At 52.6% G+C, this 22387-nt stretch overlaps 1 protein-coding gene across 1 annotated transcript; it reads right to left on the bottom strand.

Annotated features, from left to right (window-relative positions):
• Positions 1-1020: 1020 nt before the first annotated feature.
• Positions 1021-18182, bottom strand: Zbed4 (zinc finger BED-type containing 4). The gene is made up of 2 exons (XM_090328917.1): positions 18080-18182; positions 1021-6134 (listed from the first exon to the last, which is right to left on the bottom strand). Exon 2 carries the CDS (start codon positions 5731-5733, stop codon positions 2260-2262), a length of 3474 nt encoding a protein of 1157 aa, XP_090185043.1. The 5' UTR covers positions 5734-6134; positions 18080-18182; the 3' UTR covers positions 1021-2259.
• Positions 18183-22387: the final 4205 nt, after the last annotated feature.

Here is a 22387-nt window from a genome sequence, read left to right as displayed (position 1 = left end):
GCACCACTACCTTCACCGAGTGCACATTCTCTGTGCAGCATGTCCAGCAGTGTGTGCCAAGGACGGGCTGCTTGGTATACGCACATACCATGCAGGCCGTGGGTACGCACACGCATACGTGAATATGTATGCCACATACATGGACACAGGCGATGTGTGCACCCCACATTGCACATGTTTTTCTGAGCCTCTGGGAGCATGTTGCGTTCAGAGGGCCTTGGCTCCTGAGCACCTCAGGTGCTTTTCCCAGCTATTACAGCTTTCCTTCTGCATCTCAGAGGCTTCCACCCACAGCTCCACACGAGGGCTAGAGGGTTTGGGCGGCCAGACCCCACCTCCAGCCCCTGACACCACACACAGATGGTAAACCCCACCCTCTTACCATCGTAGGTGCTCTCAACCCATGTTTGTGTGCCTGTCTAAGACATCCATGTGGGCATACCCATCTGGTACTATTTGTCCAGGTTTGTATTCCTGGTATGCACAGGTGGATTGTGACCTGCACCATCCCTAAACTCCTGGTGTCTATGTGGTAGGAAACTTGCCTGTCAGGCTGCCCTGCGCCGTGACTCCTTCCTGAGTTTCGGAACTGCGGTGTCCCTCTGGGCTTCTGGGATGCGCAGCCTCAGCTGTTTCGGGTGGCAAGGTTGAGGTGTGTGTTTTAGGCACACCTGTGGTCCAGCTCCCTTTGAGTAGGAAGATCAGGGTCTGGGTGCAGAGTGGAAGAAAGCAAGACCTCATCTCAAAAATAAGTGAAAAGAGGCTGGGTGCAGTGGCTCACACCTGTAATCTTGGCTTCCTAAGTAGCTAGGATTACAAGCGCGAGCTACCCCAACCTACCGCCCGCCCCCTGCGCGCGGCAAAAGGCCTGAGACTCTAATTTCCAATTAACTACCAGAAAACCAGAAGTGCTGTGGCTCCAGGGGGAGGGCAGTAGCCTTGAGCTGAAGAGCTCAGGGACAACACCCAGGCCCAGAATTCAAGTCCCTCGACCGAGAAAAACAAAACAAAGCTCAAGTGTTCATCAGCAGTAGAAAATTGCAAATAAAAAGTTTAATTTCAGAAACTGAGTCCACCATTTATAAATACACAAAAGCATAGTCCAGGCAAATTTCATTGAGCAGAGGTACAGTATTTTAACCAAATGACTTTAGAAAGTCATGGCAGGCGAGTGAAGTATCTCGCTTGGACTATGTAACTGATCTGAAATGAGAAAATAAAGACAACGCTAAGAGAACCTGACAGATGCTATCCCAGTGGACTCTAGATTCCCCAGTGACGGCTGCTCTTCCGGTCACAGGGAAGTCCAAGCGCCTTGGGCTGTGCTCAGCGCACTCCTTCCCTGCTAAGCAGCCATCGCCTCCCGGGGGACGGGGGCTGGATCTGAGCACACTGGGGTCAGTGCACACACGGCTATGTGACAGCGCACAGACGCCGTCAGAGGCATGGAGATTTGATCCACAGGCCGTCTGCTGTAAACGTAATGTGCCACGCACTGGCTAACTCCTAGGGAGGAAGCTACTGACGTGGATCCAATTTCAAGGAGCTCATGATAAATAGTTGGGTTATCTCTGAGTTACCTGTAAAACCTGAAAGTAAACACCTGTGATGGGGACGTGCTGTGACCAAGTGACCACACCACTGACGCTGCACGTCTAAGCTCAGCTTTGAGTTCAAACGCCGTGTCAGGGCTGCCGCACACGGACAGGGTTAGCTCTCCACCCACCACGTACTTGGGGCCAGCAGCGAGGAACCGCTCAGTCAGGATGCTTCACCGCCACCTCCTGCTCACAGGGTTTGTCCGACAGCACAAAAGCTGCCTTGTTGCAAATATAGCAACATTTAACTAAAATACAGCACCTGATTTGTGGGGGGTTTTCTTTACACAACTGAATAAAAAGCCTATAGAATAAAATTGTTTACATCTTCTCTGCATTCTAGAAAACAAACGACTATTCCTTAATTTTTAAACATTTTACAGTTGTGAATTAAAACCTGATCATCCTATTTTGTAAGAGACAAGACAGGCTGTGTCTAGTGGATGTCTGGAACCACCGTGACACCCGCCCGCAGGAGGAGTAAGGCACGTGTGGGCAGGATGGCGCAGACAGGATGGCAAGGAAACGGGGGAGGGGGTGCCAGCGAGTGGCCCGGATGCCTGGAGTTGCGTCCTTCAGGGCCCTGCTGGGGGGAGTCACAGCCCCCGGAAAACAGCTAGTGCTACTGAGAGCATCTCTAGTTGGAGGCTCCGTCTCGAGTTCAATACTGGAAGTATATCAAGGGGAGATTCACTTTTAAGAAGATGAGTTTTTCAAAATGCTCCGTCAAGAGCCTGGGCTGGCCGCAGCTGCCGGCCCCTGCCGGTGTGCTGAACAGTTTCTCCGAAGGGACGGTGCTTGGTGGACAGCCCAGAAACCTGACAGCCAAGGTGGACAGTCCAGGCCAGGAGGCACGCTTCAGGCTCCAGTAAGTGAGCGGGTCGCAGCTGTGGTCCAGCACCTCCTCCTCCAAATATGCCAGCACCATGTCTTCAGGAAGCTTCTCCCTCTCATCCCTCCTCTTCACCTTGGCCACGAGCGACCACAGGCTCTCCTCTGCACCACCGTCTTTCAACGGGGACCCTGAGCCACAGCCGTTGGAGGCAGCTGTGTCCTCTGAGGTAGAATTCAGTATCTCTAGCTCCCTGACTAAGTCTTGCCTGTATTGCTCCGCCTCCTCCTCGGTGAAGAGGGAGGCTTTGTAGCGAGGGTCCAGCAGCGTGGCGAAGACGTACCTGGGGTCGTGGAGGGTGGCGGACAGGCGGCTGGCCACAGCCTCCTTCAGCGACCTCAGCATGGTGTCGATGCCCATCGTCTCCCCAGAGAGCATGTCCACCTTCCTGCTGAGGACGTGGATCATGGGGATCACCTGGCTCAGGGTGGACACGTGGGCACGCATCTCCCGGCTGGCTGCCTCGAAGGGCCGCAGGGCGTGGCACACAGACCGCATCACCTCCCACTGGTCACCGCTGATGAGCTCTCGGACGTCACACTCGGCGGACATGGCGTTGACGGCCCGCTTCTGCTCCAGGAGCCGCTCCAGCATGTGGAAGGACGTGCTCCACCTGGACGGCGTGTCCTGGAGCAGCGGGTGCGGCGGCAGCTCGTACTCCCTCTGCAGCTCTGCCAGCTTCTCGCGCGCCCGGGGCGAGCGCTGCACCCGCTCGCACAGCTTCCGGGCGGTGCTCAGCAAATTCTGCACCATCCTCTGACTCTTGATGGCCTCGGTCACCATCAGGTTCACCGTGTGGCTGAAGCACGGCACGCTAGAGAGCTCGCCCTCACTCAGCGTCTTGCCGATGCTGGGGTTGTCAGTGACGGTGATGCCGACCTGGAGGCCGATGGAGGTCACCCAGGCTTCCCACCAGCACTGCAGCTGCCGCCGGATGCTGCCGCCGCTGTAGTCACAGTCAATCTGGGACACGTCCAGAAGCGCCGAACAGTGGTGGTCCTCGCAGTGCGGACGGGCGGAGGGCGCGAAGGTGACCCAGTGAGCCGTCAGGGTCAGGTACTCGCGGGTCTGGCTACTCATCCAGATTCCAGAGGTGAAGTGGACCACACCGCTCTCGGCTTCCTTCAGCTGCGACAGGATGACCTGCTTCACGCTGTCGTACATGCCTGGGATGGCGGTCCTGGAGAAGTAGGAGGGGGAGGGTAGCGTGTACTGGGGTTCCAAGAACTCGAGCAGCCTGTTGAAGCCAACGTTGTCCACAAAAGAGTATGGCTGGAGGTCAAGTGCAATCATTTCCGCTATGAGACTTGTGATTTTTTTGGCAACTGGATGAGAGTCGTAAAACTTCTCCGCAGGGTCCCTGAAGGAAGGCCCCGAGGGCTCCACGCTCAGGCGCGCCGGGGCGCCTGGAGGACGGGGCCCTGCGGCCTCGGGAGCATCTGCCTTGAGCACGTGGCTGTGGAACCGCTGCAGGTGGCGCAGGAGGCAGCTGGTGCCCAGGTTGGTGGGCTTCTTGCCCCTGCTGATGGTCCGGCCGCAGTGGAGACACACCACCTTGGTGGAGTCCGCAGAACAAACAGAAAAGTGGTTCCACAGCTTTGAAGTCTTCTTGCTGCTTACAGGGAAGATAACCTGGTGATTTTTTCTGGCCACTGTCGGCATGTCTGTCCGTTTGGAGGCTCTTTCTGAGGAAGCCAATGTGGCATAGGGAGAGTTCGCCAAGCTGGCACCCAGGAAGTCCTTCTGGTTCCCGACCACGTCTGGGTGGCGTCGGTACAGATGCCGCATCAGACAGCTGGTGCCCACACCCCCCTTCCTCCCCCGGCTGATGACGCAGCCGCAGTACCGACACACGGCTTTCAGGCTGTCTGTAGGGGCCAGTGAAAAGTGGTGCCACACCTCTGACTTGAGCCTCCGCATGACCTTCTTGTTCTGCTGGAAGACTGCCCCTGACTCCTGCTGGGGACTCACTGGGCCTGGCGGCATTTTCTCCGGAGAAGACGCCAGGGAGGCTTCGGCCAGCTCGTCCGAGGAAGACAGCATGGACACGTCCCCAGGGTCTTCACCCAGCTTGTCGGGGGAGGAGGAGAGAGAGGGGCACCCTCTGACCAGCTTCCCTGGCGATGGTGGTGTCCCTGGGTTTGGATCCGCCTCAGGAGGCAGCAAGGTGGGCAGGAGGGTGGGGGGTGTGGGGCACAGGGGCGGAATGCTGGGGCCGCCCCCATTCTCCTGCAGCACAATGGAGCGGTGTGCCCTCCACATGTGCCTGATGAGGCAGCTGGTGCCCAGATCCTTGCCATTCTTCCCTCGGCTGAACTCGTTCATGCAGTGCACACACACTGCTTTGGAGCTATCCAGTGGAGACAGGTAGAAGTGCTTCCAGACAGCGGACCGCCGCCTGGACCCCGACGAGCCCTTGGGAAGGACCAAGCTCCTCTCCACCACGTTCTCTGCAGCGTCGTCGTAATGGAGTGTGGGAAGGGGGGGAAAGGACCCCACCAGGGCCTCATCTCGGCCATACTTCTCAGCGATGGACACATCAGAGGACATCTCCTCAGAAGAGATCACAGACACTGACTCCTCCATCACTCGGTCAGGGGATGGGATCTTTGCAGCCATCTTCTGGACAAGCCTGATGGGCGATGGCGTGGTGCTGAGGTCCCCAATGTCAGCCGATGAGGGAGGGGCCGACGGGGAGGGGCAGGTGACCCCTGATGACAGACTTCCATCCTCCTGCAGGAGCTTGGTGGGGTGGGCCCGCCTCACGTGCCTCATGAGACAGCTGGTGCTCAGGTCTTTCTCGTTTTTGCCCCGGCTGAACTCCTTCATGCAGTACGTGCAGATTGCCTTAGTGCTGTCTCGAGGAGAGATGAAGAAATGCTTCCATGCGGGAGACTTCTTCCTGGAGCTCATGTGCCGGCCAGAGAGAAGGCTCTGGGTCACGGCCTCCATGGCCACACTGTACAGCGTGCTGCTGTACTGGGAGAAGAGGGAGCCGTAGTCGTCCTCGCTCTCGGCAGGGGGCTGGCAGGCGCAGTCCACCCGGGGCCCGGCATGCCGGGCAGCCGCCCGCTCAGCCCCACAGGCTGCCTGCCTTGCGCGCTCCGGTTCACATTTAACCTCCACTCTTCCCACATCACAAGCAGGGGTTTGGTTGTCATCTTCCTCTTCTGATTTAAAGTCTCCTCTATCAGAAATAAAATCCCTGTCCCCTGGGGGACAAGTTTCCTGCTTCTTCTCCATGTCCAACCATCACTAGCCGGGCTGCTTCATCAAGGAGTATCTTAGGCTTATAGAAAAAAAAGGGTCTAAATTCCTCGTGTCCCCAAATGCAGATTTCTTCACCTTTTCATAGCAGCTCTGCCCTCCTGGGTGTTTCTCAGGACTGGCCCGGGGAGGCCGAGCTCCAAGCTCAGGGGAGCACACTGCCCTCTGCGCATGCTCCTACCCAACATGCCCTCTATGTGGACACAGAGTGTGCAGCAGAGACCATCTTCAGGGCACAGAGCGCTGCCCTCCGCCGCCACTGCTACTGACTGCTCTTGTGTGGATAGGACGGATGCAGTGGGGGGGAGACCTGCTTCTACTCTTAAAGACAGGATCCCCCAAATCTTGACAAGACACACTCCATCCCTCTGGATTTCCTATAAAAGAAAATACCAAATTAATCCCAGAATTAAAGCATGCAATTCAAATCAATACTGTCAAGGACTTATACACCTGAGTATGTGTAGGAGGAAAAACTCCTTTCCTGACATTCTGGCTTTTTTCTTTTTGCAATACAAAGTTTACTTTGTAATAAACCAGCGAAAAGTAGATGTTAAACTCAAAATCAAATGGGCCCTTGTTAAAAAGACTGGTGCAAAGGAATAAAAAACTATGCTTAGCTGGGTGCAGTGGCTCACGCCTATAAACCGAACTACTCAGGAGGCTGAGATCTGAAGGTTTCGGGTCAAAGCCAGCTCAGGCACTAAAGTCTGTGAGACTCTTATCTCCAATTAACCACCAGAAAATAGGAAGTGATGCTGTGCCTCAAAGTGGTACAGTAACAACCTTGAGCTACAGCCCAGGATAGCGCCCAGCCCCAGAGTTTAAGCCCCACAATTGACAACAACAAAAAGTTATTCTGACATTCAGTAGATTTACACCCTCACCCTTCAGTATGCCAGAGGTACCTCATAGAAGTATTTAATAGCTAACTCAGAGAACTAATTAAAGCTGGGTGCTGGTTGCTCACACCTGTAATCCTACCTACCCAGGAAACTAAGATCTGAGGATTGTGGTCAGAAGCCAGCCCAGGAAGGGAAGTTCATAAGACTCCTACCTCCAATTAATATTACCAAAAAGCTAGAGAGTGGAGTCATCTAAATAGTAGTGAGAAAGACTCGTGTTGGGAAGATGAGGATCTTAGTTCAAAGCCAGCTGGGGCAGACAAATCCTCAGTCTATCTCCATATCTTTACAGCAGAAGTGGGGGTAGACTGCCAAGTGGTAGAGTGCTAGCCTCGAGTGAAAAAGCCAAGTGAGGCATGTGGCCCTGAGTCAGGCCCCAGAACTGGCACCATGACTCACTTACTGTTTCTCTTTTCTTGGGTGAAATGCCTGGATACATTTCACCCTCTGGCCTTTATTAAGTAAGGCCTTGTACTTACCAGGCAGGCGCTCTACCACTTGAGCCATGCCTGTAGTACCCTTCTACATTCTTTCCAGGTTGGATCTTGCTTTATGCCTGGGCTATAACCTTCCAAATGACAGGGTCTGCCACTGTGCTCCTAAGCTGGCCTCAGGATGTCTTAAGTTTTCTAGGTCTAGATTCTGTATGTAAGAGAAAAACTGATGTTTTTCTGAGCTTGACTCTGTTGCTCCATTTTCCCACAAACAATTCCATTCTTCTACATAGCTGTCTCATGCTCCCATGTCCTATGTAGTATATTAAAAATCCTTAGCCAGGCACGGTGGCTCACGCCTGTAATCCTAGCTACTCAGGAGGCTGAGATCTCAGGATAGCCGTTTGAAGCCAGCCTGGACAAGAAAGTCTGTGAAACTCTTAACTCTAATATACTACAAAAAGAAAAAAGAAAAACCCAAACCACAAAAACCCCCCATAAAAAGCAAAAAACAAAACAAAACCCAAAAACTGGAGCAGGGAGCAGTGGCTCACAGCTGTAATCTTAGCTACACAGGAAGGTGAGATCTGAGAATGGTGGTTCAAAGCCAGCCCGGGCACTAATGACTGTGAGACTCTTATCTCTACTAGGCAATGCCCAGGCCCAGAGTTCAAACCCCACGGCTTGAACACACATACACACAAAGGAGAAGTGGAGCTCATCAGTTGATAGCCACCTTGTGTAATTCCACAGCTTCAATAAACTGTATACTGACTTGTTTCTTCATAAATATGCTCGAGTGTCATCTCAAAATCAATAGTGGTGTGTGTGTGTGTGTGTGTGTGTGAGTGAGTGTGTGCTGATAGTGGTGCTTGAGTGCAGGGCCCCCATTCTTGCTTAGCTTTTTGCTCAAGACTGGAACGTGAGACACACCTTCACTTGTGGCTTTTTGTCACATTGGAGACTCTTCAGATCTCAACTTCCTGAGAAGCCAGGATTACAGGCGTGAGCTACTGGTGGCTCAAGGTCTCTGAACCTTTTTTTTTTCCCCTGTAGGCTTGTGTCTTACCATTTTGTACCACAGCTCTACTTCTGTTTTTGTTTTGGTAAATTGGAGATGAGAGTCTTAAGGAATTGTTTGCCCTGGCTGGCTTTGAATCTTGATCCTCAGATCTCAGCCTCCCCAATATGTAGGATTACAAGATAAGCCACCAGCGTTCAGTATTTTTTTTTTCTGGTTGTAGGACTTGAACTCTGGGCCTGGGCATTGTCCCAGCTCTTCACCTCAAGGCTTATTGCCCTACCCCTTGAGCCACAGCCCAACTTCAGCCTCCTGAATAGCTAGGGCCAGAGCCAGAAGTGTGACCTAGTGGTAGAGTGCTCGCTAGCATGCATGAAGCCCTGGATTCCATTCCTTGGTACCACATACACAGAAAAAGCCAGAAATGGTGCTGTGGCTCAAGTGGTACAGCTCTAGCCTTGGGAAAAGCCCAAGGACAGTGTTCAGGCTCAATGTTCCAGACCCAGGACCAAAGAAACAAATGAACAAACAAAAAAACCAAAACCAGTAAAGTAAGATGGGCTTGGCATGGGCAGGACTGGGAGCAGGGAGAGCTAGGAGGGGATGCAGTGTGGGGGATAGAAAGCTGTGGAGACTGTCTGAAGGGGGCAGGGAGAGGAGGGAGGGGTGGGGTAGTGTGTACACTCCCTTGTGCAATGAACATACGCAAATGAAAACAACTAAAAACCAGGCCAAACTTGAAGAAACAGCCCCACCAGCCCTGGGAAGTCAGAGCCTGGGCGTGAAGGAGCCATTCCTGCTTACTCAGTGTCACCACTGCACTGCACTTAAATAGAGACAACAGCAAGGCCCACCAAACCAGCCAACAGACCAAAAAATACAAAACATCTCACAACAGTGAGGCTGCTAGCTCAGGGCTGCGGAGGGACAGTGGTGCTGGGTGCTAGGTGAATGCTGTTTGAATCCAGCTTGGTGCCCATGGATACTTACCTTGAAATTAAATCCCCACTGTCAGTTAGCTATTAAGAGGTGGAACCAGGTGTCCCCTTTGGAAGGTGAGCAGGGCCTTGTCCTTGTGAGTGAGTTAATCCACTCATGAATTTACTGGATTTCTGGTTGTCTTGCCTGGGTCTGATATAAAAGCCAGTGTGGCTAGGGCTCTTACACTCATGAGATGGTCACATACTGCCTACCATAGACCCACACAGACGCACACTGAAATGAGACACCCCCCAACAGTGCAAAAATGCTTGTGAAGCTCTGTGGTTGGGCAATGCCACAACACAAACAGCTTGCTGCGTCCTCTGGCACAGAACAAGGCACACACTGCCCTGCACAGGTGCGCTGTGCCTCAGTCTGTTTTCTCATTTCCTGGCTCACAGATGACACCTTCTTAGAAGAGGTGCTTAGAACTGCTTTGATGCATCTCTGCCTCCATTTTGCACTTGGTCCCTTTTGCTCTTCTCTCTCCTACAGTCACCCTGGGTTCTAAGGACAGAACTGATGGATGACATCTTTATAACAAGGATGGAAACTACCTCCAAGCAACATTAGAACCTCACGGGACAGGCAGGCCCCAACTGACAATTACTTATAATAGGCTACCCTGGAGCAGGAATAACCCTCTCAAGGGAATGTGGAACCAAAACTGATGCAAAGATCTGAGGCCACACTCAGCCTAGGATCACTTAATTACGTACACTTCTCACTCCTGCCCCGATTCTGTCTCTGTTTAACCCTAGAGCTCAGGTTAGTACACTGAAGGTAGCTGGAATACTTAAATTGGCTTCCTATTGTAGTGGCTGTGCGCCATATGCTGAGGTTTACTGCCCTTCAGTCTCTCTCTCTGCAGTACTCTTTATCACGAGCCATGACCCCCCATCCTTTTTGCTTTTACTTTGCAGGTCAGGCCTCACCCTGCCTCTAGTGGTAGAATGCTAGCCCTACGTAGAAGGCTGTTTAGAAAGGGAGGCCTGGACCCCCACACATCACCGATGTGCATGTGTGCACACGCACGTGTGTTCCCCAGGAGCCACCTGTGTCCACTTGAAGCTGACAGACTTTCTTATCCTGTACCACGTCCTGCGGAGACAGCTTGGCTCCCCGAGTCCCAAGACCAGCTGGCCAGAGGGCTGCACAGCCCCGCTGCTACACAGGGCTCCTGGGGTCAACAGGGTGCATGCACCTCAGCATCTAGAAGGTCAAGTTCAAGTTAACTATGGAAACTAAGAAAGGGCTTCGCTTTCTACTTTATGTTTTCCTACTGCTTGACTACTTCTGTACTATACATAGCAAACTATTTATATATTTGTCAACTGCTCTAATGTTTACTACTAGAAAAAATGTTCTCTACTCTCTGGTGCCAAATTCCTAAGGGGGAAAAAATCACATTGGCTTTTGTTTTCACATAAATAGACCCTGATCCTAAGACTGCTGTCACATGAGTGTGAAGAAGGCACTCTGGAGCTTTGCACACACACACATACACCCCAGCATGGGGGCTGTGTCCGCTGCGCTAAGACTGTGGAGAGACACTTGAGCCTTCAAGGATCAAGATTTCCTGTTCACAAATGGACACCAGTAGCTTGCACCTGTCACTCTAGCTCTTCAAGAGACTGAGATCTGAGGATCAACATTCCTACATCCCAGCCTGAATTCAGGATATTTATTTCTTTAGTCAGTCCTGGGGCTTAAATTCAGGACCTGGGCACCATTCTTGAGCTTCTTTTGCTCAAGGCTATCTCTCTACCACTTGAGCCACAGCTCCACTTCTGGCTTTTTTCTTTTTTTTGTGGTTCACTGGGCTTGAACTCGGCCTGGGCGCTGTCCCTGAGCTCTTCAACTCAAGGCTACCACCCTCCCCTGGGCCTGTGTGTTGTCCCTGAGCTCTTCAGCTCAAGGCTACTGCTCTACTTTCAAAGAGCCACAGCCTCACTTCCCGTTTTTCTAGTAGTTAATTGGAGATAACAGTCTTAGGTTCTTTTGTTCCGGAGCTGGCTTTGAACCTGGATCCTCAGATCTCAGCCTCCCAAGTAGCTAGCATTACAGGTGTGAGCTACCGCACTCCACTTCTTTTGGCTTTTTCTATGTACATGGTCCCAAGGAATCAAACCCTGGTCTTTGTGCATGCTAGGCAAGCACTCTACCACTCCCAGCCCCTAAAAATGTATTTTCTAGCTTTGTTTATCTAAAGGGCTACAAGCAATATACAAACTCAGGTTTGGGGTATAACTCTTTGATAGTCTCTTTGCCTAGCATGTAAAAGGCCCTGGCTTCTATGCTCAGCACTGAAAACACAACAAAAAGTAATCTAAATGAAATTAACATAAATAAATAAAACATACCAATTTGTCAGCTATCTTTCTTCAATAATAAACGGCTAGTTGAAGGCCTCAGAAGACTTGAGGTGAGAGAGGATGCAGCACCCTGCTCACGCGCAGGGAAAAGACAGTGAATGGCTGACCCTGTGAATGAGTAAAGACCCACCAGCTTGCCTTGCTGTGAACAAACAACATTTGCCATGAGAGGTAATGGTTACCAAATGCCTCCTCAAAGTTGGTCCTCACAAGAAAGAATGAGTGGGGTCTCCTGAGTTGGCTGAGGGAAAAGAGCTCAAGAGAAGGCACTGGGAAGGACGGCACGCCACAGTCCACGGGCTGTTGACCACCAGGACAGGGCAATCTCATCTTCACAACATCACCCACCAGCTGCGGGCCACCAAGATCCACTCAGGCTGCCACTGTCCGGACACAGAGAACACACAGGGAGAGTAACAGAAGGCCCCGCCCTGCTGAGATTAGAAAAAATCAGCTCCTCAAGATGTGGGGACACTGGGAAATCAAGACTGGCTGGGGGATGGGAGCGTGGCTCAGTGGTAGAGTGCTTGCCTAGCATGCACAAAACCCTAGGTTTGATTCCTTAGTACCACATACGAAAAAAAAGCCGGAAGTGGTTCTCTTGCTCAAGTGGTAGAGCATTAGCCTTGAGAAAGCCCAAGAACAGTGCTCAGACCGTAAGTTCAAGCCCCAGGACTGGAAAGAGGAAGAGGAAGAGGAAGAGGAAGAGGAGGAGGAGGAGGAGGAGGAGGAGGAGGAGGAGGAGGAGAAGGAGAAGAAGGAGAAGAAGGAGAAGAAGGAGAAGAAGGAGAAGAAGAGGAGGAGGAGGAGGAGACTGCGGCTGGCTAGCTGTGTGAAACCAGGGCTCTCTGTGTCCGTGTACAGGACACCTATCCCACAATGAGACTGTGAGACTCCTTTTTAGGAGGAAAGGACCCTTGGAGGTAAAGTGTCTTGATGTCTACAATTTCTTTCAAAAAGGTCATGCATGGGCTGGGACATAGCTCAGAGGCAAAGTACAACATCCTGAGTTCCATCCCCAGTACTGAAAAAGAAAAAAAAAAAAAAATCAAGGCACGCTGAGACTTCACTGCACAATCTCGGAAAACCTAACTACATATTCACCTTCGACTGGGGACATACTGACCTTCCACAAGGAACTCTTGACCTCGAGGTTGCCCCTGCCTGGCTCCAACCAGGAGAAGGATGTGGATTCTGGACAGGTCACCAGAGAACAGTCTTAACCTACCATGGACATCTGTGGGTCAGCAACAGTATCAAGAGCCCAAACCAGCTCTGCCACTAGAATTCTGTGCCTACTCGCAGAAAATCTGTCATCTTGCCTGGGGCCAACCTGAGATGGAGTAGCCAAAGCTAAAAGCCACAGGCCGCTCCAAAGGGTTAAACTTCAGATTCTGAGAACCAAAGCTACTTCATGAAACACGTGAGAAGCCCAGATAAGGCTACCTTGGAAACAAAGCACATTCCAAAGCTAGCAAACAACACATTAAGGTCACTGGTTCCTGAAATGTTCTAGGACACATACCAGAACATGGATTGCTCAGATTGTGGGCGCCCTAAACTCAACACCAGCACCCTTACCACCTTCCCTTTCCTCTGGGTCCTGAGCAGCTCCACCACTAACAGCTCCGGAATTGAAGCTGTGGCTGAAAGCTGCTGGAAATCCTTAAACATTATTATTATTTTTTTTACTACAGATTAAGGAACCTAGCTTTTTTTTCATATATTTTTATTGTAATTAATAGAAGGGTTACATTATATTTACCAGATAGAAGGTGCATTACTTCACATACATTGATACTCTTTCTCATGTCTTGGTCCCCATTTCCCTCCCCGTGGAACCTGGCTTCTGTGACACAGTCCCCACCCTGTTCTCTGAGTTAGGCAGGTGGAGCAGAGCCCACAGTGAGCCTCAATGGGCATCTATTGACAACATCTGTCTGTAGAGGTGGAGCTGGAGGATACAGCAGTCTAGCAGCTGTGGGGCCACCTGGTCAAGGGCCTCCCCCCACCAAGACCAGTGGGCAGGCAGCTGAGCAATTACGAGAACAGGACGGAGGAGACAGCCACAGTCTTGCCTCAGCTGCCACTACTGTATAGACTTCATAAAACAGGGGCCATGTCTGCTGGGAAGCCTCCACTTGCAGAGGTTGGAAGCTAAGCTCACACCTTATTGGGCAGTGGCCCAGCCTTTTCACCCCATGTAACTTAAGCTACAAGTAAATCCCCAGAACGTATGCCCAAGGAGCCGGGAGCAGGCTGCAGCAGGGTGGGGCTGACTGCCCATTCTGATGCTTCTCAGGGGGCCCGGCCTTCTGTCTCCTAGCAAAGGTGTTCAAAGCATACTCCTCAGACCCAGCTCCAACTCTGGCCTTGACCTGCTGGTATTCCTCTTTGGAGCATTCATTAACTTTCATCCTTCCTTTCTTTTTAAAGGTAGGGTCTCACTATGTTGCTGAAGCTGGCTTTGAACTCTTCTGCTCAAGTGTATTTCCTGAGTAGGTAGGGCGGTAGGCACACCAGCTACAGGGCCTTTGCTCTGGCTTACATGGATTCCTACCACCACTCTGGTGGGGCTGAGAGCATGGCCTAGAGGTAGAGTGTTCATCTAGTATGCACAAAGCCCTGGGTTCAATTCCTTGATACCACATACACGGAAAAAGCCAGAAGTGGTGCTGTGGGTCAAGTGGTAGAGCTCTAGCCTTGAGCAAAACTGTCCAAGGACAGTGCCCAGGTCCTGAGTTCAAGCCCCAGGACTGGGGAAAAAAAAAAACAAAAAACACTGATGTAGAATGTACATGGTACACAGAACCAAATGTCTCTGTCTCATCAGGTGCCCTCTGTCTCAGAAACAGGGAAGATTTTATTTCAGAAATGTCTTCCATTATTTAGACTACCAACAGCACATATCAAATAACTAGCTGAAGGGCTAGGTATGGTTGTACACACATATAATACCAGCTATTCAAAAAGCAATGATCTAGTTCAAGGTCAACCCAGGAAAAAACTTACTAAGGCTCCATCTCAATAAGCAAGCTAGGAATGATGGCATGTACCTGCAAGGTCCGCTAGGAAGGAGAACTGTGGTCCAAGTCTGGTCCAAGCAAAAATATAAGACTCTATTTGAAAAATAACTATAGCAAAAAAGGACTTGAGGACATGGTTCAAGTGGCACAATACCTGTCTAGCAAGTGTAAGATCATAGCTCAAATCCCAATATAGGAAATAATTAGCAAACAAATGACTTAAGAAAAGCCTAGGTACTGAAAAGTAGGCTACAGAAGACTGGAGTACAGAAAGCAAGAGCTCCTGGAGGGAGCGTGCTGGTACACCCAACAGACGCACAATGAAGGCCGGAGTGGAGGCGCTCAGAAAGGAAGAACAGCTTAAGCACACACTGTGACTCTTATGGAGAACTGCATGACATACAAGCCTCTGTATGTCAGAACCACAAATCCCTGCCTTTCATGTCTTCATGCCTTGGAAATGCTCAAGACATAAGAACAGCTGGTAACTGAACTCTTCTGTGCAGAGGAGACAATCTGATAGAAGAGTCAGAGGTGTGACTTCACACTTCAGTGGCCCCCACCACAGGGCTAAGCACGAGCCACCAAGCTCTCCCTCCCCTGCACCCTCCTCTCAGCAAGTCACTACCACCCCAACAGGGAGCAGTTTGTCATGAGCCAAAGGGAAATGAGAAGGAAACTTAAAACATGAGATCACACGGTCTCAAAGTCAATACTGTAATGAACTTTCCAACTCACAGGTGACCTCGGTTCTACAGACCGGATGCAGGGGAAAGAATGTCTCACAAGTAGGCCGGGAATTTGGCCTAGTGGTAGAGTGCGTGCCTAGCATGCATGAAGACCCGGGTTCAATTCCTCGGTTATCACGTACATAGAAAAAAAAAAACAAAACCAGAAATGGTGCTGAAGCTCAAGTGGTAGAGCTCTAGACTTGAGAAAGTCCAAGGACAGTGCTCAGGCCCTGAGCTCAAGCCCAGGACTGGCAAAAAAAAAAAAAAGAGAATTTCTCACAAGTAATCTTTTTGTGTGTGTGTGTGTGTGTGTGTGTGGGTCATGGACTTTAACTCTGGGCCTGGGCACTGTCCCTGAGCTCTTCAGCTCAAGGCTACTGCCCTACCCCTGGAGCCACAGCCCCACTTCCCATTTCCTAGAGGTTAATTGGAGATAAGAGTCTCATGTTCTTCAGTGCCCCTTGCAGGCTTTGAACCATGATTCTCAGATCTCAGCCTCTAGGGTAGCTAGGATTATAGGTGTGAGCCACTGAACTTTTTTTTTTTTTTTTGGTCACTCATGGGGCTTGAACTCTGGGCCTGGGCATTGTCACTGAGATCTTCAGCTCAAGGCTACCACCCTACCCCTTGAGCCACAGTGGCACTTTGGGTTTTCTAGTGGTTAAATGGAGATAAGAGTCTTTAGTGCCTGGGCTGGCTTTGAACCGGGATCCTCAGATCTCAGCCTCCTGAGTAGCCAGGATTACAGGTGTGACCCACCATGCTGGCTCTCACAAGCAATCTTAAAATATGTACTCAAACCCCAAAGGCGAATGCTATCCTTCTCACTCACAGGACACACTTTCAATCTATTTAAGTGCCTATTTGTAATGGACACTTAACTGGCTTTTGTTTTGCTGTAGTCACAAAAGCCTGGCATCTCTGATTCTATTTTACATTTGTCTTTGCTCTAGGTCATTCTTTTTTATTTCTTATTTTATCCAGTCATGAGGCTTGAACTCAGGGTGCAGACACTGTCCTTGAGCTTTTTTTTTTTTTTTTTTTTGTCCATGTACATCACCTTTATAATAACAATTAAAAAAAAGAAAATAAGGGGCTGGTAGTTTGGCCTAGTGGTAGAGTGCTTGCCTAGCATACATGAAGTTCTGGGTTCAATTCCACGGTACCACATACCTAGAAAAAGTGTTGCTGTGGCTTAAGTGGCAGAGCACTAGTCTTGAGCAAAGTGTCCAAGGACAGTGCCCAGGTCCTGAGTTCAAGCCCCAGGACAGGTAGAAAAAAAAAAAAAGAAATGATGTACAGAGGAGTTACAGTTAACATGGTCAGGTAAAGATTACAATTCTTTTTGGATAATGTCACCCCTTTAGGCCATTCTTTTAACAGTCACTTTGCAATCACCTTGGCTTCAAGAAGAAAAAAAAAAGATAACTATCTTTATACCTAACCTAAAAGAACAGCAGAGCCTGTAGGAAAGATCACCTCAAAATAGGGAAGATTACTCTAATGACCAGGCTGCACCCTAAAGCTGGAGGAATCTCACAGAACCAGACTGCTCCCTGAAATTGATGACAGTGATAACAATTTCTCTGGGACTTGAGGGAACCAGGACAGAGATAATAACCGCCCCGTCACACCTGTACTAGAACTCTTCCAGAGTGTCCCGGCCCCACCATCTTCCTCTAGCTCACCCTGACGCTCATGTCTTCGGCCTGGAGATAGCTGAACGTGATGATCTCAAGTGCACATCAAGCCACACACACATCTCCTTTCTCTGCTGTATTTCTTTCTACCATTTTCACTATGTTTGGGTCTTGCCTGAATTCACTCTGGAGTGAACTACAGCAACTCTCCAGTAACGGAGGACAGCAGAAGCTGAAGCGGCTGAAGGCAGACAGGGAGGGAATGCAGCCGTGACAGGAAGAGGTAAATGCACTGACTGTGGACAGTTGTCTTCACTTCTCAGCTCTCCCCACTTTGCAAACCCAAGGGCCACAAAAGAAACTGCGGCCAACACCTGTACTCATCCTTTCCTTTAAACTCTCCTCCAAGGTGTCAGAAGACAAGTGCGTGAACATCCACCACCCCTCCAGGAACACGGCCTAGGACCCCTGGAGTGAATGTACCGTCCAGTGGACTCAGAAATCTCGGCTTCTCTCCCCGCCCCGCCTAAAGAAAGCACTCGCTCGTTGACACTTTGTGGAGACTCGCAAACTCTTCCTTGTAGAAGGTCTTTCTGGAGGAAAGGCAAAGTGTGCAGAGCGCCCAGGAAGCCTCCTGCGCGGAACCTGCGCGGCGCCTGGACAGCGGTGCTCGGCTCCGTGCCCGTGGGGGGTTCGGCCGGACAGACCCCGTCGGACGCAGGGCCCTCGTCATCAGGAGGAGGCGCTGGCACACGGAAATCGCCCTCCGGGTCCTGCCTCCGTTTCTTTGTGGAGCGCCGGGACGAGCGGCCGTCCGGGGGAGCCGTGCGCCCGGGCCACCCCGCCTCGCCCCAACACAAGTAACTTCCCCTTTCCCCGCGGACCCCGGACAAAGGGGCGCGGGGGCCCGGGGGCGCGGCGGGAAGCCGGGGCGGGAAGCCGGGGCGGCGGCGGACGCCCAGTCCTCCGGGCCGGGCGCACGCGTGACGCGGCGGCCGGCGAGCCTGGCCGGAGCGGGCGCCGCGGCGTGGCGGGAACGGGCCCCGCGGGCGGCCCGGGAGCCGCAGCTGTCAGCCGGCGGGGCGGGGAGGCCGCTCCGGCCCGGCCCGGCGCCCCGGCGGACAATGGCGCGCCCCCCCCACCCCGGCCCGGCCGCGAGGCCGCCCGCGGCGGACGCGCATCGCGGCGGAGCCCCGCGCGCGCACTCACCTGAAGCGCCGGCGGGGCGCGAAGCGGGCCGGCAGGCGGCGGACGCCGCGGAGGGCGCGCCCATTCATTAGCCGCTTTGTCTGCCCCCGCCGCCCCTCCCGCCGCCCCGGCCCCGCCGCCCGCGACGCCGCCGGACGCTGCGCGCCCCTCCCAGGGCCCCGCGCGGCCCGGGGGCGGGGCCGGGGCGGGGCTGCCGCGCGCAGGCGCAGTCTGGCGCACCTGCCCCGCCCCGAGTCCGCGGCGTGGACCGGGTGCGCCAACACACTTAGGACCCGGGTAGGGCGGGGCCGGGCGGGGCCGGGCGGGGCCGCGCAGGCGCAGTCCCACCCTCTCGCCCCGCCCCTCGGCCCGGCAGGCACATCACGCAGGCGCCCGCCGAGCGCCTCCGGGAGACGACGCAGGCGCTGTCGCGCTTCCGGGCCTCACGTCGTCGCCCGGACTAGGCGAGCGCAGTACGGCGGCGCGGGCCGGCCGGGCGGGCCGCTCCCGACGCCGCGGCTTCACGCCCGAGCTCCGGCGGCTGGGCGGCGGCGCGGCGCCCACCCCGCGGCCGGCCGCGGGCCTCCGGGGCGGGGCGGGCGGGCGGGCTGCCGGCGCCCGTCGGGCCCCGCCCCGCCGGCCAGGGCGGACGCCGGGCCGGGGGCGCGGCCGGCGGGGGGTCGGCGGGCAGCCGGCGCGGGGCCCGGGCCCGCAGGCCGCGTCGCTCGCGCGGCGTGTGGCTCGTACGCCCCAGCCTGCAGGTCGCCGCGTTCTGCGGCGGGATCTGCCCCACGCAGCAGTCACCTCCTCGCCGCCGGCTGGGCGCCCTGGGTTTGTTTCAGGCCCTCCGCCCAGGGCGCGGACCTTGCCGACCCGTGGGAGGGACCCGGCCCGCGGGAGCGGCCCGGAAGCCAGCGGCAGCCGCCGCGCCCGCCCGCCCGCGTCCCACCCCGGTACTGCAAGAGGAGGACGGCCCGGACCGTTCGTTACGTCGGCACGCTTTCCTTTGCCAGCTTTGCAGCTGTACACTTCAACGTGGACCCATCTCCCTGTTGGCGTCTTTAACAGTCGCGCAGACGTTGGGGATGTGTGCTGGGGGTCTGTGCCTCCCTGTCATTGGCCAAGCGCCCCTCCCTCCCTGTGCTGGTCTGGTGTACCCATCGTGGGCCCTAGCAGGCACTGCCTGAGGGATGGAGGTGCTTCTCACTTCTCCCAGAGCTGCTGACCCGGGGGAAGAGGCTGCTGCGAGGTAGACACTGCCTCAGTCCTGCTTTGGTCCCCGCTGACTTCCCTGGGAGTGATGCCTGGGGCCTGGGCTGGGAGTTGCCATGCTCCCGTCTGGCCAGCCTGCTTCCCAAGCCCAGATCAGCATCCTGTAAGTGCCCGCTGGGTCATCTATGAGGCGGGAGGACTGAGTCTTCATCATCTAATCCTGAACTGTCAGTCTCTAGTTTTATTTTAACCTTTTTCATGGAGTTGTAACTTTCACACTACCCAGCTCACCCATTCAGAGCATCCAGGTCATGGTTTTCGTGTACTTACAGGATCGTGTGACCTTGTCCACAGTCATGTTTAGAGCAGTTTCATCATCCACAAAAGAAGCCCCTGGCTGCCCACAGTCATGTCCCATTTCTTTCTGGAGGCTCTGGCTCCTAAACCAGCCAACCTCCCTCCCCCTCCCGTGGCTTTTTCTACCAGGGCTGACAGCTATGCCATTTGAGCTCAAGCTCCACTTTTGCCTTTTTGCCAGGTAATTGTAGATAGGAGTCTCACAGGGATTTGTCTGTCCTCACTGGCGTTGAACCATAATCATCAGATAATCATATTTCTTTCTTTCTTTTTTCTTTTTGCCAGTCCTGGGCTTGAGCTCAGGGGCTGAGCACTGTCCTTGGACTTATTTTTCTCGAGGCTAGAGCTCTACCACTCGAGCCACAGCAACACTTGCAGCTTTTTTCTATGTATGTGGTACCAAGGAATCCAACCCAGGTCTTCGTGTATGCTAGGCAAGCACTCTATCATTAGGGCAAACTCCCTGCCCCAGATAATCACATTTCTGAGTAGCTAGGATTATAGGCATGGACTACTGGTGCCTGGCCAAACCTGGTTTATGTCTGTGGACTTGACCATTCAGACCATTCTGAAATCATACAGTAGGTGTCCTTTTGTCTTCTCTTGTTGAGCAGAATTTCCAAGTTTAACCATGTTTGAGCATGTGCCAGTTTTGTTTTGTTTATTTATTTGTTCCAGTTCTGAGGCTTGAATTCAAGGCCTTGGTACTGTCTCTGAGCTGCTTTTTGCTCACGGCTAGCACTCTACCACTTCATTCACAGCACCACTTCTAGCCTTTTCTGTTTATGTGGTGTTGAGGACAGGGTTTTGTGCAAGCACTCTACTGCTAAGCCACATTCCTAGCCCAATTGAAACAAAGTATTTTTTTTGGGGGGGGGGCTTGTGGGCTTGAACTCGGGGTTTGGGTGCTGTGCCTGATCCTCTTTGTGCTCAAGGCACATCACCACTTTATTTTGTTTTATTTGGTGGGTTTTTAATTTTTATTTTGGAGACATTCTCCAAGTCCATTACACTTGGGTTTCTGGGCTTTTGTGTGCGGGCTTGAACTCAAGGACTTGTTCTCTCACTTGGCTCTTCTGCTCAAGGTTGAGGGCCACCATTTGAGTTGTTGCAGAAAGGCAGGCTGGTGAGAAACTTAGTAACACTAGGAGAGCCACATCTCCACCTCAGGCTTTTTGCCAGATAAGTAGCTCCTGGATTTGATTGGCTTCAAACCTTGCTCCTCAGATCTCAGCCTCCTTAGTAGCTTGGTAGCAAGAATTACAGGCAACTGTAATTTTGTAGTGATTCAGAACAGCTGGTACCTGGCTGCATTTGTTTTTATTGTCATATAGTATGTATCCATGGATACACCCTGTCTTATTTCCCTATTCGTTAGTCATTCTCACACTTCAGCTACTGTGACTAGTACTGCTGATAATGTCCACATATATGAGAATTGTCTCATACAAGACATGGCTTTCCATTTCTTAATGCAGCATCATGCATTCACTTCATGCATAGCATTTTGAGGACTGCTCCCTGTGGTGCACAGAAGCTGTGTGAAGGTCCTGGTGTGTTCCTGGAGTTTTGCCTCCTGTCTTTCTGCCATGCAGCAGCATCTTTGTGGATTGCACTGTGGGTGCCTTGGGGTTGATGATGTGCCCATCTTTCTATTGCTCATTGCCCCTTTGTATGTCTCCTTTGGAGAAAAGTCTGTTTAAGTTCTTGAGGGGGGGGAGTCCGTGTGCTGGCATGTGTGCACGCACCTGCATGCACCTGCACGTGCCTGCACGTACACCCCCATGGATGTGCGTGCGGTCCTGTGGCTTGAACTTTAATGTCCTGGGAGCTGCCCCTGGGCTTTTGGACTCAATGAGGCTGGCACTTTACCACTTGAGCTCCACTTCCAGCTTTTTGGTAGGTACTTGGAGCTGGTTCCTGTAGCTCACACCTGTAATCCCAGCTACTCAGGAGGCTGAGATCGGAGGATTGTGGTTCAAAGCCAGCTTGGGCACAAAAAATCTGTGAGACTCATATCTCCAATTAACCACTAACAAACTGGAAGTGGTGCTCAAAGGGTAGGGCGCTAGCCTTGAGAAAACCCAAGGACAGAGCCCAGACTGGCAAATAAATAAATAAAAATAAAAATAAAAACCTCTGGACTTTCCTGCCTGGGCTGGGCTGGTTTTGAACTAATTCCCAGAGCTCAGCCTTTTGAGTCGCTAGGGTTACAGGCATGAGCCTAAGCCACCACTGCCTGGCCAAGTTGCCTGTCTTTAATGGGATTGTTGGGTGGAAGGCTCTGATTTGCGTTCTGAGGAGCATGATCGTTGGGCAGTTCCCAGCCCAGGAGTGGCAGGTCACCTGGGCTGCTGTGTGGAGATAGAGGGTAAAGGGGGACAGATGATGTAGGGCTGCTCAGGAGGCACTGTGGGTTCCCTGTGAGCAGTGGGGTTGCCTTTCAGTGGAAAGCATGAAGATGTCACTGACACTGTGCGTTCATGCTTTCAGCTGTGATGAAGCATCACAGGCTAGGTGTTCTTAAAGCAACAGAAGTGGATTGCCCTGCCCTCTGGAGGCCAGAAGCCTGAAATGAATGTCGGAAGGACTGCCCCCTGAAATCTGATTTCCCTGCCTCTTTCAACTCCTGGTCTGTGGCGTGTGGCTCCTTACTCCAGAATCTGTGCCTACCTGGCTGACTTCTGGGACATTAGCCACAGGGTTAAGACTCAGTGACCTGATCTTGACTAGATGTGTAAAGTCTGTTTCCAAACAAAG

This window comes from Megascapheus bottae, chromosome 2 (assembly GCF_031878675.1).
Source record: "Megascapheus bottae isolate mThoBot1 chromosome 2, mThoBot2.hap1, whole genome shotgun sequence".
Classification (NCBI taxonomy): Eukaryota; Metazoa; Chordata; class Mammalia; order Rodentia; family Geomyidae; genus Megascapheus; species Megascapheus bottae.
The sequence above is the reverse complement of the archived record's forward strand: the minus strand, read 5'-3'. Positions and strand labels throughout refer to the sequence as shown.